The sequence below is a fragment of the Rutidosis leptorrhynchoides genome, chromosome 3 (assembly GCF_046630445.1).
Source record: "Rutidosis leptorrhynchoides isolate AG116_Rl617_1_P2 chromosome 3, CSIRO_AGI_Rlap_v1, whole genome shotgun sequence".
Classification (NCBI taxonomy): Eukaryota; Viridiplantae; Streptophyta; class Magnoliopsida; order Asterales; family Asteraceae; genus Rutidosis; species Rutidosis leptorrhynchoides.
The window spans coordinates 584,862,470-584,879,864 of NC_092335.1; the positions used below are offsets into that span (position 1 = coordinate 584,862,470).

A 17,395-nucleotide genomic window follows, 5' to 3' on the forward strand; every position below is an offset into this window, starting at 1 on the left:
ACACAATTCTCCTGAAACTACCTCGGTTTGAAAAGCCGATGACCCAGATCCGTTAACTTTGAAAGTGCTGACGAAGCAGCATGTTGTAGACGGTCTTAATGGCCAAAAGTTGATGATAAAGAAGGAAGTGTTAGGAACGCTCGATAGAAAATTTGGTACTGAAAAACGGATTGAGCTAACCGTGAAGAAAACAAAGAACAAATACAAGGACCAAACCCTATCTTCAAGGAATCCAGATAACTCTATATCCGATGAAATCCTTAGAGAATACCTTGCTCCGTACTCATGTTATAATCTTGCGGAAAATTTTTCTTCATCAACCTTCGAACCTATAAATTCCAAAACGTCATCATAAATATCTTCGATATTTCTGAGGATATTTTCATAAATATTTTTTTTGTGTCTGAAATTACCTACTTCTTTGTGTTTTATGTATTCCATTATATTGGAAACTTCTGTAAATCTATGTATAAATTATGAATAAATTGTGGAGAAGTGTTGGGAATTGAAGCATGAGTTAGTATAATATAATGCGCTTGGCCAACGTGATTATATTACAGTAATTCATGCTGAGTTTCTAATGGAACGTGATGATTCACAGATCATACCCTCATCATGTGTCATGTTACACGACTCTTTCATTCTACTTAAGCTCTAAACATATCACGGAAATATTTCCTTGATATTTCTGTTCTCCCGTAATTCCAACAGTTGCTAATAAATAGTGTTATTACATTTTCTTTCTGATTAGAAGATTTCCTTAAATCCCTTGAATTCCGAAATTCAACAGTGACTACGTCAAAAGTTAAAACGAACCTCTATTTACTTCATTTCACTCTTTTGTGACAGCTTCACTCGTACGCTTCACATAATCGAATTGTTTTACCACTATTACTAAATGGTGATAAAACTCTAGTTATTAACTCATATTCATCATAAAAACAATCTTATTGTTAGCCATGACCACCTCGATCAAATTTCGGGACGAAATTTCTTTAACGGGTAGGTACTGTCACGACCCGAAAAATTCCGACTAATTTTAAACGAAACTCTCGATACAATTTAATATCTTTAACACGATAAGCAAAGTCTAATAGGTTGAGTCTCAAAATTTTTGAAATGTTCTCATATATTCATTTGACCTTCGACGGTTCCCGAAGATTCACGAACAACTAATTGTAAATAGATAACATATATATATTTAAATAGGTATTTATAATTTGAAATATAATTTGGAATATTATATAACTTAATTATTAGAATTTATATTGTAAAATAACTAAAATAAAATGCGATGTAATGGAAACTATATTTAAGAATATATAGATATATATAAATATGTATATAAATATTACTTGTAAATATATAAAGTTATATTAAATATACTTGTTTAAAAATATATAAATAAATGTTATCACATAAGATAATAATGTATATTATATTAAATGTAATTACAAGTTTAATTATAATTGTTACATTATTTTTACATTCGTTAATATTATTAATATTAGTATCATTAGTATTATTAAGATTATTATATGAAATTTGCTATATGTAATTTGTAATATTATTGTTATTATTGGTGTTATTACAATTATTGTTATTAACAATATTAACATATTATTATTATTATTATGATAAGTGTTATTAAAAATAACATTACTATTATCTTATTTATTATTACAAAATTAATATAAAGGAATTTATATTATTAGTTATTCATATTATATAAACTCAATTAAGTGATTCAGTTATCAATCATTTTCATTTTTTTTTTGTAACTTTTCTTCTCCTCCAGCTCACATTTCTTGTTTCTGTCGAGCAATTATGGCTAGGATCCAAACTTCAATCAATTTTGATTGTTGTATCAGGTAATCACGAGCACAATATGTTTTGTCAATCTTGGAGGGTTGTTAAAGAAAACGCAAATGATAGAACAACTACAACACCTAAACCACCTTTGAAACACCATCACTGATTATATCTCTGGTTCCTGTCCATTATAAACTACCATCACAAAACCCAACACTACCTCTAATTCTCAAACCCACCACCATCGTGAATACACCACCCACCATGGAACCACCATCTCCACCAACATCTTGTGACCAAAGAACTGAACCGTCTGTACATTTCATTATTATGTTGTAATCAGAATCGAACACCATAATTATTATTATTTGCTGTTGTTCGAAAAACTGAATTAAACTACTACACATACTCGATTTGCAGCTAGCTGTTACTGCATTTTTTTCTCTGTTCAGTCGAGCCCCAAACCAAACTATACTCACACCTTCCTTAAGTATTTCAACACCATTAATCATCTTCACTCTTCAGTTTCTATTTCCAATGATAACGATTTCTGTTTCTTTTCTTCTGTTACCATAACCATGGTGAACCGTTGCAACAACTAACTCTGTTTCTGTTTTCAATTCTCAACCAAACCACAAAACACCACCACCACAAAACCTTGCTATCAGAGGGATGAATAAATTAAGAGTATCGATAAATTACTTACCTACTTTATCAATTGATGAATCGATTGCTTGATCGATTGATGAATCGAAGACCTCATGAACCACCATGATAGCTTCGGATTTACTTCTGTTCTTCTTGATCTGTTTTGAGTCGCCAACGAAATAAATAAAAAGAAAAGACGCGTATAAATTAACTCTTTCTGTGATGTGTACTGGACTACCCGTTGGGTAATTTTTAACAATAAATGGACTATTTTGTTGGGTTTCTGTTGGACCTTGTAATGTCTGTTGGGCCGAAGGCATTTATAGGTTAAAAGGTTTTACTCTATGATTTACAATAGGAAAACAATTGGCAGACCATTGGTTTGGAGTGTTGGGGTTTAATGAAAGGTCGCGGGTTCGAGTCTTGTCTTGGACAGTTTAACTCTTTTTAATACTACAAAGGTATAATTATTATTATTATTTTTATTGTGATAGTTGTTACTAGTATTATTATTATCAAAAGTATTATTAGTAATATTAGTATTATCATTAAAATTATTAAGTATTATCCTTAAAATTATCATTTTAAAAATTATTATTATTAACAAAAGTATTTTTATTAAAATTGTCATTTTCATTATCAGTATAAGTATTATTATCTTTATTATCATTACTAATATTATTATTATTATTACTATTATTTTATCACTTTTATTATTATTATTATCATTATTAACATATAACGTTTTTTTTTAAATTAATATTATCATTATTATTAAAAGTATTATCATTTTATTTATATCATTACTATTATTATTTCTATTATTATTATTATAATTAGTATTTTTAACAAACAAATGTTATCTATACAAAAATACATTACAAGTCAACTAATATTACATACTAATATGTCATTAACTAATATATTACTATTTATATTGATAAAACTTTAATTAAATTATATATTTATATTTATATTTAAAAATACTAATATTAATAAATTATAAAATATAAGTAAACTTAGTTGATTAAATGAGATATGTGTTAATATATATACTTGATATAGGTTCGTGAATCCGAGGCCAAACCTATACTTGTTCAATATCGTCGTATGTATTTTTACTACAAAATACAGTAATGTGAGTTTCATTTGCTCCCTTTTTAATTGCTTTTGCAATATATATTTTTGGGCTGAGAATACATGCGCTGTTTTATAAATGTTTTACGAAATAGGCACAAGTACTAAAACAAATTCTATGTGGGTTTAAACCAGAAATATACCCTTAGCTTGGTAACATTAAACTACTTGTCTATGTACGGTAGGCACGAATCCTAAAGATAGATCTATCGGGCCTGACAACCCCAACCGGGCTGGACGACCAGTATTCAACGGTTGCACAGTACTTCGTTTCATTACTACACTTGGTACGGTGTAGGGAGATTTCATAATAAAGGGAATATGCGACGTTGATTAAATGTTAAGTATGGTTACCAAGTGCTCAACCACTTAGAATGCTTTACATACACTTGCGAGTGTATTATATTTATGATTATGAAATCTTATGGTCTATTAATATATTGAAATGATTGTTATGATAAACCTATGAACTCACCAACCTTTTGGTTGACACTTTTAAGCATGTTTATTCTCAGGTATGAATTAAGTCTTCCGCTGTGCATTTGCTCAATTGAAAGATATTATTTGGAGTCATTCATGACATAATTAGGTCATTACCTCGCAATGGGACCAGATGATGATGACTTCGTCCAGGTGGATTAAGGACGGGTTATCACACTTGGGGTGTCATTCACTCCATTTCCAACAACCTAATCCTATCCACTTCAATTTGAGAGAGAGAGAGAGGCTGAGATTCTTGTGTGAGAAAGCTCAAGCAAAGGAAGAAGGAGCTAGTTTTGAGTCTTAGCTCGAGTTATAAAGTTGTTCATCTCCTCTCTAGCTACGTTTTGGTTGTAGTGGTATGTTCTAACTTTGATTTCCTTACTTTGATTTTGTGTAAGGTTAGGGTTTGAGTAAATGAAGAACATAAAACCCATATTTGGTGATTTTGGGTGTTCTTGGGTAAGATTGAGTCATGAGGACTCAAGAATGACTAACCTAGGGTTTCAAAATGATAAATGGGTTTTTGAGTCATAATTGGTTAGTTAATTACTAGCACACCTAGTTATTAAAGTAAATGGGTGTTATTGGGTTAGTGGATAACCCGAAATGGGTGTGTTGGCTTTAAAATGGTCAAGTGTGTAACAATTGACCTAGTTGGGAAAGATGGATATGAAATACCCATATTGTGTTTTAGTTAGTATTGTTGGACCTTAAGCACTAGCTTTTAGTGGTTAATGATGGTCTTGACCTTAAATGGGCGATTTTGGTGAAAATGGGGCATTTAATGCATTTAAGTCATTAAATGCACATAAGTGAATTGTTGGTATTTAGTCCAACTAGTTTGTGTGTTGATTGAAGTACTTATCATATTAGGTACTTTGCCTTGAAGCTTGCGGAAGTATAAAACATTCACCGAAGGCGTTAAGGTGAGTGGAATGATTATATGCGTATGTATATAATGTATTTATTTGTATGCTATGGTATGAACCAAAGAGCCGGTAGTGCCATAGTATGTGCGATTGTGCTATGATGTGAACCAAAGAGCCGGTAGCGTCATAGTACGTGTGTTGTAGTGTGAACCAAAGAGCCAGTAGCACTACGGCACGAGTTGTTAGAGTGTGAACCAAAGAGCCGGTAGCACTTTAACGCGAGTATGACTCGGGTTGTGATGTGAACCAAAGAGCCGGTAGCATCATAACCGATGCGTATGGTGTGAACCAAAGAGCCGGTAGCACCATGACGCGAGAATGGTTAACCATGGTTGTGTATTGTTTTGTAACATATTGTATTATGTCGATTATATGTTATTGTTTACGCTAGTAGCGGTTTGTTGGAGATTATTAGCTTTGTACTTGAGATGGTATGCTAATTGTATTGCTAGCGTGTATGCGGTATATGTGTAAGTGATTGCAAAATAGGTATATTATATATATATGGGTATAATTATTGCATTCACTAAGCTTTTCTTACCCTCTCGTTGTTTATATTTTTATAGGCTCCGGTGGAGACAAGGGTAAGGGCATTCGTACAGATTAGAGATCCCGTTTGTTTGTTAGGGGACTCTTTTGGATGTGATAGCTTTTGGAGATCGACCGAGATTTGGGTAGTTTAACCCCAAACATCATGCTCATAGTGTCGTTTGGAATTTAAACTAGTGTGGTCGAAACTCAAACTTTTGTATGAAACTCGTATTACGGCATATGTGGGCCCGTTTTTGTAAAACTTATTTTATTATTGAATCGTGTGAGTTTTAACTATTATATCATGTTGTGAAAAGCGTTTCGTCTAAATATGTCGGGAAGTAGGAGATCTTTATTTGAAAATGGACAAAACCGGACAGAACTGAAATTGGTCTGTGCGCGCCGCGCACCCTGAGGTGGTGCGCGTGGCGCACTATTCTGAATAAAAAAAAAAAATCTTTCGCGTGTTCGGTTGGTTATTGGTTTGGGTTGTTACATATAATATATGGGCTAGATTTAAATAGAAGCTGGGCTAGATCTTTAATGTTTTAAATATCTTAAATACTAGTATAACATTTATTCTTTTATTTTTTGTATTTTTTTATTAATGAAATTTCTATTATATTTTTTTTAATTTATTTTTGTAATTTGATATATATTAAATAATAATAATAATAATAAGTATTAAATAATAATTAAAAAATATATTAAAAAGGTGAATTAGACACTGAAATTGAACACTGAACGATTTCCCCTATTTTGACCTCAGTGTTAAATCCAGTGTTAAATTTAACACTGGAATTTAACACTGAACGACTCCTAGTGCTCTTAGACCACAAATAACCCTAACAATGACGTGGATTCAGTTAGTGTACTTTTTGATATAAAGGTGAGTTTTTGATCATGATAATGTCAAGTTAAATAGTACTGAGTTTTAAATTAGAGTGAGTGAATTATTTGTGGGTGATGTAAAATATGACTAGAAGTTGAGTGGGAAGAAAATTTTTTAGTAATTAATAATATAAATATAAATATGTGTTGTACTGTGATTAGCTTAAAAAACTCTAATGCCTTATTTTTATTTTTTTCAGCTGCTTGACTGACGCTCTGTCGGGCGTCAGATCCAACGGTGCGTTAAGGGGTGTTAGGGCGTCAGATTTTGACCACCTCACTTGCCAACTTAGATTTAGGCGTCAATTGACAGGGGGTGCCACCCCGTTATTTATGGTCTTAGTAAGTTTATTGAAGTTCGGTGTTTCACTAGACGAATGTAGCACGATAAGAGCAAATAAAAAATAAGTATTATTATTATTTTATTTTATCGTAAAAAAATTGAGCACTTTTATACTCCTAAGAACTTTGGAGTAAAACAATAGGAGTTCATGAAGAAGATAAAACTCCTAAGAACTTGGAAAAAAAATTCATGTTCGATCTAGAGAGAATTGGGGTATTTTTTTTTTTTTTTTTTTTTTTTTTTTTTTCCATTTTATTCGTTTTGTGAGAATAATAGTTCAATCAACTTGAACTAAGAGTATGAGTGTTATTGATTCAAGTAATAGTTCGATTGGATTGTAAAACTCTCTATGTTTGGTGTTATTTTCGTGTGTGCTCCTCTGGTCGAAGAAGTTTGATTGTACCGTTGTGATTGTGTTCTTGATAATGTAAATTAATTAATATTTGTTCGATAGCTTAGAATATAACTCATCGTATCTAAATTTCCTAGAGTCTGAATATATCACAATGAGCTCACTTTGGATTGTTAACTTGTTGAGTGATTTAAAGATTAAAATATGGTTACCTAGTGACTCTCATTACAAGTCAACTATGAATATAGCTGGCTGCTTTTCATAAAAAATAAAACACATTGAGATTATCTATATGATCAATTAGTAACCAAAACTTAGGCCCCGTTTGACTCGCGGAATTCCAAAGGAATTTGATGGAATTGAAATTGAATTCCTTAAACCGCTCCGTTTGGTTGACATAATTTGGAAGGAATTATATTACTTGGAATCTTGAGATTCCTTTATCTATGAAATGTTCATTCCTTCAAGATGTTGATGGATTTGAATTCCTTTCAACATTGAATTTTTCGAGTCGCGACTCTAGAGCGCCTTTTTGGCGCTCATTTTCGAGGCACGTTTTCAGGGAGCTATTCGGCGCGCGGTTTCGGGGCGCGTTTTCAGGGAGCGTTTTCGACGCGCATTTTTGGGTCGCGTTTTCGGGTCGCGTTTTCAGTCCGCATTTTCGGGTCGCGTTTTTATGCCGCGTTATCATGGCGCGTTTCGAGTCGCGTTTTTTTAGACGTTTTTCGCGGATCGGGTCACTTTTTTGGTGCTCGTTTTCGTGTCGCGCTTTCAAAGCGTGTTTACGGGGCGCGTTTTCGGCTCAAGTTTGCGTGAAGCGTTTTCGCAGGGCGCCCGGAAATGCGCGCTTTCGCGGGGCGCCCTGAAACGCGCGTTTTCGCGGGGCGCCCGGAAACGCGTTTTCGCAGGGCGTCCGAAAACGCGCGTTTTCGCAGCGCGCCCGGAAACTCGCGTTTCTGGATCCCCTGCTGAAACACGCGTTTTCGCAGGGCGTCCAGAAATGCGGTTTTTTGGATCCGCTGCAAAAACGCGCGTTTTCGCAGCGTGTCCGGAAAAACGCATTTTCGCAGCGCATACGAAACACGCGATCTCGCAGCGCGCCCGAAAACGCTCTTTTTCACGGCAAAAAACGCGCGTTTTCGACACGCGTTCTCAAATCGCGAATCTAAATTTTTTTATTTTTTTTTGAAAAAGTGAGTAATTTTTTTTTTTTTTTTTTGAAAAAGTGAGTCTGGAAATGAATACAAAATTTAGAAACGTAATTCTTTTTATAACTTTTAATTATTTTATAAAATTCAATTCAATTCCATTCCATGTAAAATAGAACACATTTTTCACATTACATGGAATTTATCAATTCCAATTTCTTCGGATTCCAATTCCTTTGACACATTCCATTCCATCCAAAAACATTCGACGAGCCAAACAGGGCCTTACTGTTCAGTTTGATTACATAGCGCATTTCACCTTCTTTATTTTTCTAAAAAAGGGCAAATTGTCCGTAAATATAACCTAAGTTACCTTATTTAACAATCAAAGTAACCCTCAATTTGACTAGGTCTGAAAAGGATTTCGATACTTATTTTACTCAAGAAAAGGACTACGATTTGAAAAAGTGTTAAATTGGGGTAATTATCGTTAAATTCATTAACGATCGTTAGTAAAAAAAAAAAAAAAACACGATTGGTCATGAACTATCTTAAAAATTGCACCCATCATCCTCTTCATTATCAACCCAACCATCAACTTCATTCATTTAACTACACTTTCGGAGTTTCGTAAAATGATTTAGGTATAAATCTTAAGCCTAACAATTTAAGTATACTTTGTAAATTCACTGAAATTAACTTTCATATCTTCTCAAATCAATTGTAACTCTTTATCATCTTCAAATCTCTTACCGGGAACAAAGATTACCAGAGGTTTTTCACCCAAACCTGAAGAACAAGATCTGAACAAAACACCCAGATCTGAAGAACACGATCTAAACGAAAGTGAGAATCAATTTCAGATCTGAATGAACAAGAAGATGACGATGGTGATTCGATGATAATTGAATTGATGAAGACAAAACATCAATTATATGAATTAATCCAGATTAGGAGCTTTCATGAGGAATTTGTCATCAAAACATCATATTTGGGTATGAGCCTGAAGCTCTGATACGAATATACGATGATCAGCTATTTGGTTTTCGTATACACGATAATAACAACACACAAGAAAGTTTTGAGGCAATTTTCTGTCTTACATTAATCAACTGAAACTACAAATGATCTAGATCACTTTATTTACTTCTATTTAATAGCCAAAAGAATACGGAGTAACTAAAAGATAAAATTCACTTGTATCCGGTCTTCTCATGTCATACTTAAACTTTTTTTTTTTGCCGACGTCATCCCTGAACTTCTACTTTGTAACTCTGGTCGTCCCTCCGTCTATATTCCGTTCAAATTCTTCGTTAAACTGACTCACGTGCGAATCATGTGAGGGTATTTCAGTCTTTTTAACTCGTTTACTCCTTTTAAACATGATTACAAGTTGAGGGACGACGGGAGTAATTTTTTCTTTATATCTAATTTTTATCATTTTCACATCATCTTCTCCACTCTCTTATATTATATATGATAATGATAAAACCCATATGAAATTATTTTTCAGTTCCAGCCAAGGTTGTAAAAGACGCGAGTCGGTGACGTATCGGTCATGCCTAAAAATCGACGCGTCGGACGCAACGACGACGCAACGGGCGTTGACTAACGTTGACTTTTTAAAATATTTTTATTAAATATATATTTATATATAATATAATATAGATTGAATCTTAACATATAAACTATATTTACCATAAACATGAACAATTAACAATTATTAACAATATCACAAAAAAAAAATATATAAAAATATAAAAATGACCGATTTTGACCGACTTTTTTCCGAATTTGACCGACTTTTGCCGACTTTGACTTACTTTTTACCTTTGACCGACTTTTTGTAACGACGCATCGGCCATGCCTAAAAAACGACGCATCGGCAGACACGTCGGCCAAGTCGGCCGACTTTTGCAACACGCTTCCGGCCATCAAGATTAATTTAAAAAAGACACTATAAACAATTTATAAAAAACGAATTTCCAATACAAGATGTCACCTGGACTCAAGGTTGCAAAAGACGTGAGACGGGGTCGAGACGGTCGGGTCCTAAAAAGGTCGAGACGTTCGAGACGGGGTCGAGACGGGGGTCGAGACGGACGTTGACCAAAGTTGACTTTTAAATATATAAATATAAAAATGCATATATGTACACACATTTTATAGCTAAAAACTTTAATTGATTAATTTGTACCCATAATTGCTACCATCGTTAATTTAATACAAAAATTTCAAACTAAAATACGATATATTTCACCGATTTTACCGATTTTCTGACTTTTCTGAATTTTGACCGACTTTGACCTGATTTTTTTCAACTTTGACCCGAATTTTGACCGTTGACTGTCATATTAGACGGTTTTCTTCGAGACGGGACGGGTTAGTCACCAAACCGTCTAGACGGGCGTCGCAACGGCTCGAGACGGGGTGTTTTGCAACAGAGCCTGGACTGATGCAAGATGCTCAACACCTTTATTATGTTCCAAGTATATCGTTTGACGCGTTGCAACACTAATTATAGTGTTTAATAACCGGATGTGAAAACTGCAAATCCATAATACTATCAAAAGTAAAAACACTTCAAATCCAAAATATCACTAACCACATAAATCAGAGACCTTTGAATGGAAATTAAAAATGATTGCCATGTTGACTTCGGGAATTAATTATCATCCAACATCAGATCACAAATGACAGTAAACTTTTTTTGGTTAACGAATATTTGCAAACTTCTTTTGGTTTATAATCAACTCAGGTTCTACGAAGTTCATGATTTTTGATAAGCTGGAAATGGGGATCTGAAAAACATAAATTCATGAAATTTAATGAAATTCGGAGGTTGGTTTTTAATTTGCAACATATCAACAGAATTGAAATTATACCAAATTAAATCAAAGTTGACCCAACAGATCAACACATGGAAGTTCCATTTCATGAAATTTACAGGTGGGTTTTAATTTGTTCGCAAATCTGGTTGTGGTTGCAGAAGGTGGAGACCATAGTGGTGATTGAATATATGATTCATCCGATCTAAACTCTACCTTTGATTTTAATTTTGGAAAGGGAAGGAGATGAGAAAAGATGAAATGAGATCTGAAAAACATGGAAGAGAAAGAAAATAATGAGTTTTGGAAGTGAAAAATAGAAAAAAAGATAAAAATAATACTAAATTAAATTATTTTAGAAAATGACAAAAAAAACTGAAATACCCTCATATGATTCGTATATGAGTCGGTTTAACAGAAAAATTGGACAGAATATAAACGGAAGGATGACCGGAGTTACAAAGTAGAAGTTCAGGGATGACCTAAGCAAAAAAAAAAGTTTAAGAATGACCTGAAAAGACTGGATACAAATTCAAGGACGACGAACGTAATTTTGTCTAACTAAAAGTATACATACACCGACTCATACACCCACGTTTTATTTGAGTGGACTCCTTCATTTAGTGTAGCAGATCCAGCCACTATGCAACCTTTTTTTTTCCGGTAATAGGCAAAAATATATTAATTTTCAAACATCAAAACATGGACCGGATGTACCCTAAGTCCAAACCACAGCCCAACATACAAAAACAAAACCATCCCACAAAACAAAAAACATCTACACAATCCAAAACAAATTGGTTATCGACCCAATTTAACTTCCAAATAGAAGCCGCCTCAATACTGCAATTGATTTCTTGACCTTCACCACCATAAGCTTCGATTGAATATAACTTTGGATAATCTTGCATAATTCCTCTTCTGTTCTTCTAACATTCTTAAAAGTCCTCCAATTTCGTTCTTGCCATATGTATTAAACACTAGTAGCAAGTACTAGTCTGTTGATGATGTTCCATATATTATCAGTATATGGATATTGGGCTAAAGCATGCAGTATATCTTGCTGTTGGTCTGGAATACCTCTGAAAAGCATCTTCAACTTCATATTCTTCCAAACAGTTTTACTATACTCACATAGAAAAAACAAATGGTGCACAGAATCTTGGACTTTCCCACACAATTAGCCGAACCCATATATCATTTCATCCTCAAAAAGTTAAAACAGCAACAAATAAATGTACAAATTATTTAATAGCAAGCAGGCTACCGAAGTTCTTTGGGCTTCCCATGCATTTACATGTATTCCGAGAAGTCGCCTACAAGTTTCAATATATTAAAAAGGAAGCAATGAATTTAACACATACAGTTAATACAAGCCTTTCAAAAAAAAAAAAAAATACACTTAATACTGTTGGGAATTTACGGCCTCACTAATTCCCAACAAACGCCAAATGAAAAACAGTAAAGAAATAAAAACAATACACAACACAAGATTTAACGTGGAAACTCCAAAACAGGAAAAAAACCACCGGCCTCCAAAGAGATAAATACACTATATCACAAATTGTTACAATGATATAGACGACTCTCTTAAGCCAACTACACTCTCCAAAATATTTAACTAATACAACTCTCAAACAAGGGTAAGAAAGAAAGAAATAATCAAATACTTAAAGTGTATTGATTGGTGGAATTTGGAAGTAATCCCATAAGCTCCTTTTATAACCAAAGAGATTACTTCCCACTCTTTCCATCCACCGATGTGGGACTAAGAAAAAAACATTTCTTCTACTAGCCAAAAAATCAAATCAACAAATCTCCACCTTTTGGATAGAAGAAGATAACCATGCTTCCACATTGCAAGGATAACCGATGTAGACGCTTCCTCGACGACAACTTCAAGATCCTTATCTTCATGTCGTTGACATTATCTCCCAATAGACAAAACTTGCATATTCATCGAACATTGTCAAGACCCGACAATCATTGTCATCACAGACAATCATAACTCTTAACAAGAATTATCATACTCCACCATTAAGAGTATAGCACTTAGAATATCACATTCCAAGCATTTCACCTCGGCACATGTTGTTGAACAACCAGCTGAAACTTTATGGTGCAACTTCCTGTTTGGCTTTCCCTGGAAGTTTCATCAGCTACAACATCAGTTTCCACCACACAACCTGCATCAATGCCAAACCAATGCCCATGTGAAATTGTGGAACCGCTAACGAACATCCCTTTTCATGGTGGCGCGGACACACCATGAGGATGGTGTGACTTCTGAGGAATTCGTCACTCTCCGTAAAAAAGGAGACAATGTTAGCGTCTTTGGAGCCATTTGACGGATTAGCTCCACCTGGACAATTAACCCTTACATGCCCAGTCTTCCCGCACCTCCAGCATACCAGATTCTTCCCAGAGTTTCTCTTTCGCCTATCCAAACACAACACTATCGTATCTCCTGATGACGAGACCCCATTACCTTCCAGTTTTTTCTCCTCGGATAGGAGCTTGCTAGTAACGTCTTCAAACTTCAGAGTTTTCTTCCCATACATCAAAATAGGTTTCATGTGTTCATAAGACGATGATAAAGATAATATCAACCTCAAAGCTTTATCATCATCATCCGTTTTAACTCCAATAGCCTCCAGTTCTGAAACAATACCGTTAAGAATACTTAGATGATCTGAAATCTTTGAACCCCCATCCATACGCAGAGTACGAAATTGTTCTTTAAGACACAACCGATTTGAGATGCCTTTGTCCTGGTACAACTGCTCTTGTTTAACCCAAAGCTCCTTTGCCGTTGATAACTCGTGCACATTTGCAAGCACGTTCTTTGAAAGACACAAATGAATCGCACTTGCTGCCCTCAAATTCATATCATCCCATTCTTCTTCATCGAACTTACTGCTAGAATCACTGCCGGGAACAAAGGTGGGTTTACCTTTCAATGCCTTGTGTAACCCGGACTGAATCAACACATCCTTGACTTGAACCTGCCATAAGCCAAAATTGATCATCCCATCAAATTTCTCTACATCAAACCTCATTGGACTGAACTTCGACATCGTATCCGTATCCTATAAACAACACTTTCTATGATTTTGCTCACGTTTCGAATAGCCAAAAGATGTAGCAGGTAGCCAGGACCCTTTAAATCGGAAATCCACAACTCGCCACTAACAAATCCAACTATTACTACGAATCAGAAAAAATATTGTCTAACCAAATACCCTATACGATCAATAGAACTCGTTTCTGATGTGGACGATCCACTCTCATGGCAACCACAGAGCATACTCCGACTCCTATAACCGAGACTCTCGTCAAACCTGACGCTCTGATACCAGTTGTTGGGAAATTACGGCCTCACTAATTCCCAACAAACGCCCAATGAAAAACAATAAAGAAATAAAAACAATACACAACACAAGATTTAACGTGGAAACTCCAAAACAGGAGAAAAACCACCGGCCCCCAAAGAGAGAAATACACTATATCACAAATTGTTACAATGATATAGACGACTCTCTTAAGCCAACTACACTCTCCAAAATATTTAACTAATACAACTCTCAAACAAGGGTAAGAAAGAAAGAAATAATCAAATACTTAAAGTGTATTGATTGGTGCAATTTGGATGTAATCCCATAAGCTCCTTTTATAACCAAAGAGATTACTTCCCACTCTTTCTATCCGGGACTAAGCAAAAAACATTTCTTCTACTAGCCAAAAAATCAAACAAACAAATACAAATAAAACCGAGAAACGTTATAAACGGTTAAATAGCAATCTTTGAATCTGGTACTAAACACATCATTTTAAAATCTCCAAAAAAGGACTGTATCACTCATATTTCTCCCGTTTCATTTTCAAAAAAATATGGCGTCTACAATGACAGACGAGTCCAAAATTTCAATAATAGTAACTGTTGACAAATAGAAAAACAAAGTGGTGTATGCGAAAGCTGATCACATATTTGTTGACGTTCTGTTCAGCTTCATGACATTGCCCTTGGGTGCAATTGCGAAACTGTTACATAAACAATTTGATAAAAAAGATATTGAAGTACTCAAGAGCTTAAACAATTTGTACCAAAGCTTAGTCGATCTTTCAGATTGTTTCTTTTTCAATGAAGAATGCAAGTATTCGATTTTGAATCTCAGAAGTCCCTCTTCGGGTTATTGCAGAAAGCTTAGAGTGAATATTGATGACACTGAACCAAAAAAATACTTCGGATGCCAAAGGTCGGATTGTGCTCGATACATGATAAGATTCATTAATTGTTGTAAGGCTATTTGTCCTAATTGTTTCAGGACGATGGATCAAGAAATCTCTGTTAATAATAATGATATTGTATGTGAAGGAGGTGGGGTATTTGTTTCTGATCATTCTACTTTCATTGTTACTGATGATCTTCGTGTTATGCCCTATACTTCGGGGTGTTGCATAAAATTGCTTATAGGTCTTAAAGTTACCGACATGAGTCATATAGAGGAGATAACGTTTGTTCTCGGTTATCAACAGGTAACATATATGGATTTTATTAATGTGTATATATCTCATTAATGTATTTATTGTATAGATAGTCATGTCATATATTTGGTATCTATATGACATGACAATATCTATACAATAAATACATTTAACCTGCATAATCAAGGTTTAATAATTTATATTTTTGTGATTATTATTAATGTTTCATTTTGTGTATTTCAGATTCTCGATCTTCTAAGATTGTCATTAACGTGCAATTCTCCGCTAACGTGTCTACTTTTGTATCCACCTCTAGATTTAGTAACTACACAGCATGGTATCTTTGATCTTTGTAAATTGACCGAGGAAAAAGAAGAATGTAAAATGTTTATTCGAGTTTGTTTGCAAAAATCAACCGGAAAAGTCTTATTTGCCGAAGCCGAAGAAGATTTTGTTGATTTTCTTTCTGGTTTCTTAGCAATCTCCTTGGGAACTTTTATCGGTCATTTAATGAAGGGTAACTCTTCTCTGGTTTGTATGGACAATATTTATAAAAGCATTTCTGATATCAGTCAACAAAGATACTTTAGGTCAGACAAGGATGTCTTGCAACGTATTTATTTCGGGCGATAAGTTACAAGAAATCTGATCTTCCCTTTACGAAATAGTAACTTTCATTTAATATATTTACACAAAACTAGCGCTCCCACTGGAAAGGTATACCGAAAGGCATATGAACGTTTATACTCGAAAAATGGCGAATGGCTTTCCAGGAATAGTCCAGGTAAGTATGTGATTCTTAACGATCCAAGATTAGGTGAAGAAATGTTGAAGCCTTCGGGAATGTTTATGGTAACAGATGACTTGATCATAACCCCATCCTCATCTATTTCGACTATTACTATATTGAGCAAGTCTAATGTTCACATAATGACATTCAACGTCACAAGGTTGGCATTGGTTTGAAAGAGGTATAACATAAACTATGAGTTTGTTTTATTAACTGAATGTGGATTAACATATATGCTGTTAATTACATATATATGTGATCTTGCATATAAATCAAACTTTTTTATTTGCAGGGAATAAAAATGCTTTATGCGTCGATGATATCTTCTTCCATTTTGAGTCAAGGCCTTGAGCATCAACTGAAGATTTTAAAGCAGAGTACTTGATGTTGTTTTGTTTCTTCGGAAAATCTCTTATGCTCTATTTTTGTTTAATTATGTTCCTTTCATAGGAATTTAATTGTTGCTTCCTAGCGCTTAATGCATCAAAAAATATTTTCTTAATGGTTGCATAATATTATAATTTAATCTCAACATGTTTCTGCTATTTTGGTTCAAGTTAAGATCATTCTTCTAGTTTTGTCAGCATAGCCTTATTAGCCTCGCTATCAAATTTATGATGGGAATCATTTAAGTTAATGATGTATCAACAGAATTGACTTGCTAACTCAAATTTAAATCTCAAAACGTTTCCTTTGTAAGTTTGCATGTACCAAAGTTAACTCATTTGATACAAAATGGACATATCAAATTTTACATGTTTGATCCAAATCACTTTATTCATCAAATTTCTCCCCCATTTAAACACCAGTAAGGGCCAGAGAAGTAATTTGATAATCGTGGGTCCGATATACTACAAAATCTTTAAAAGATTTAAATGGTTTTTTACTAGATGGTGTTAGAATGCAACGATTAAGAGAAGTCAACAAAAGTCAAATAACCTGTTTTGATTATTTGACTTATTGGGATCAGATTTTAACCACATCATTTCCCTTTTTGAATAAGGACACAAAGACCAGC

The 17,395-nt window shown here is 34.1% G+C and overlaps 1 protein-coding gene across 1 annotated transcript; it reads left to right on the plus strand.

Annotated features, from left to right (window-relative positions):
• Positions 1 to 15,113: 15,113 nt before the first annotated feature.
• LOC139902156 (uncharacterized) lies at positions 15,114 to 16,553 on the plus strand. Its single transcript, XM_071884808.1, has 3 exons — positions 15,114 to 15,638; positions 15,831 to 16,177; positions 16,289 to 16,553. The coding sequence occupies exons 1-3, from the start codon at positions 15,114 to 15,116 to the stop codon at positions 16,551 to 16,553; spliced, it is 1,137 nt and encodes a 378-aa protein (XP_071740909.1).
• Positions 16,554 to 17,395: the final 842 nt, after the last annotated feature.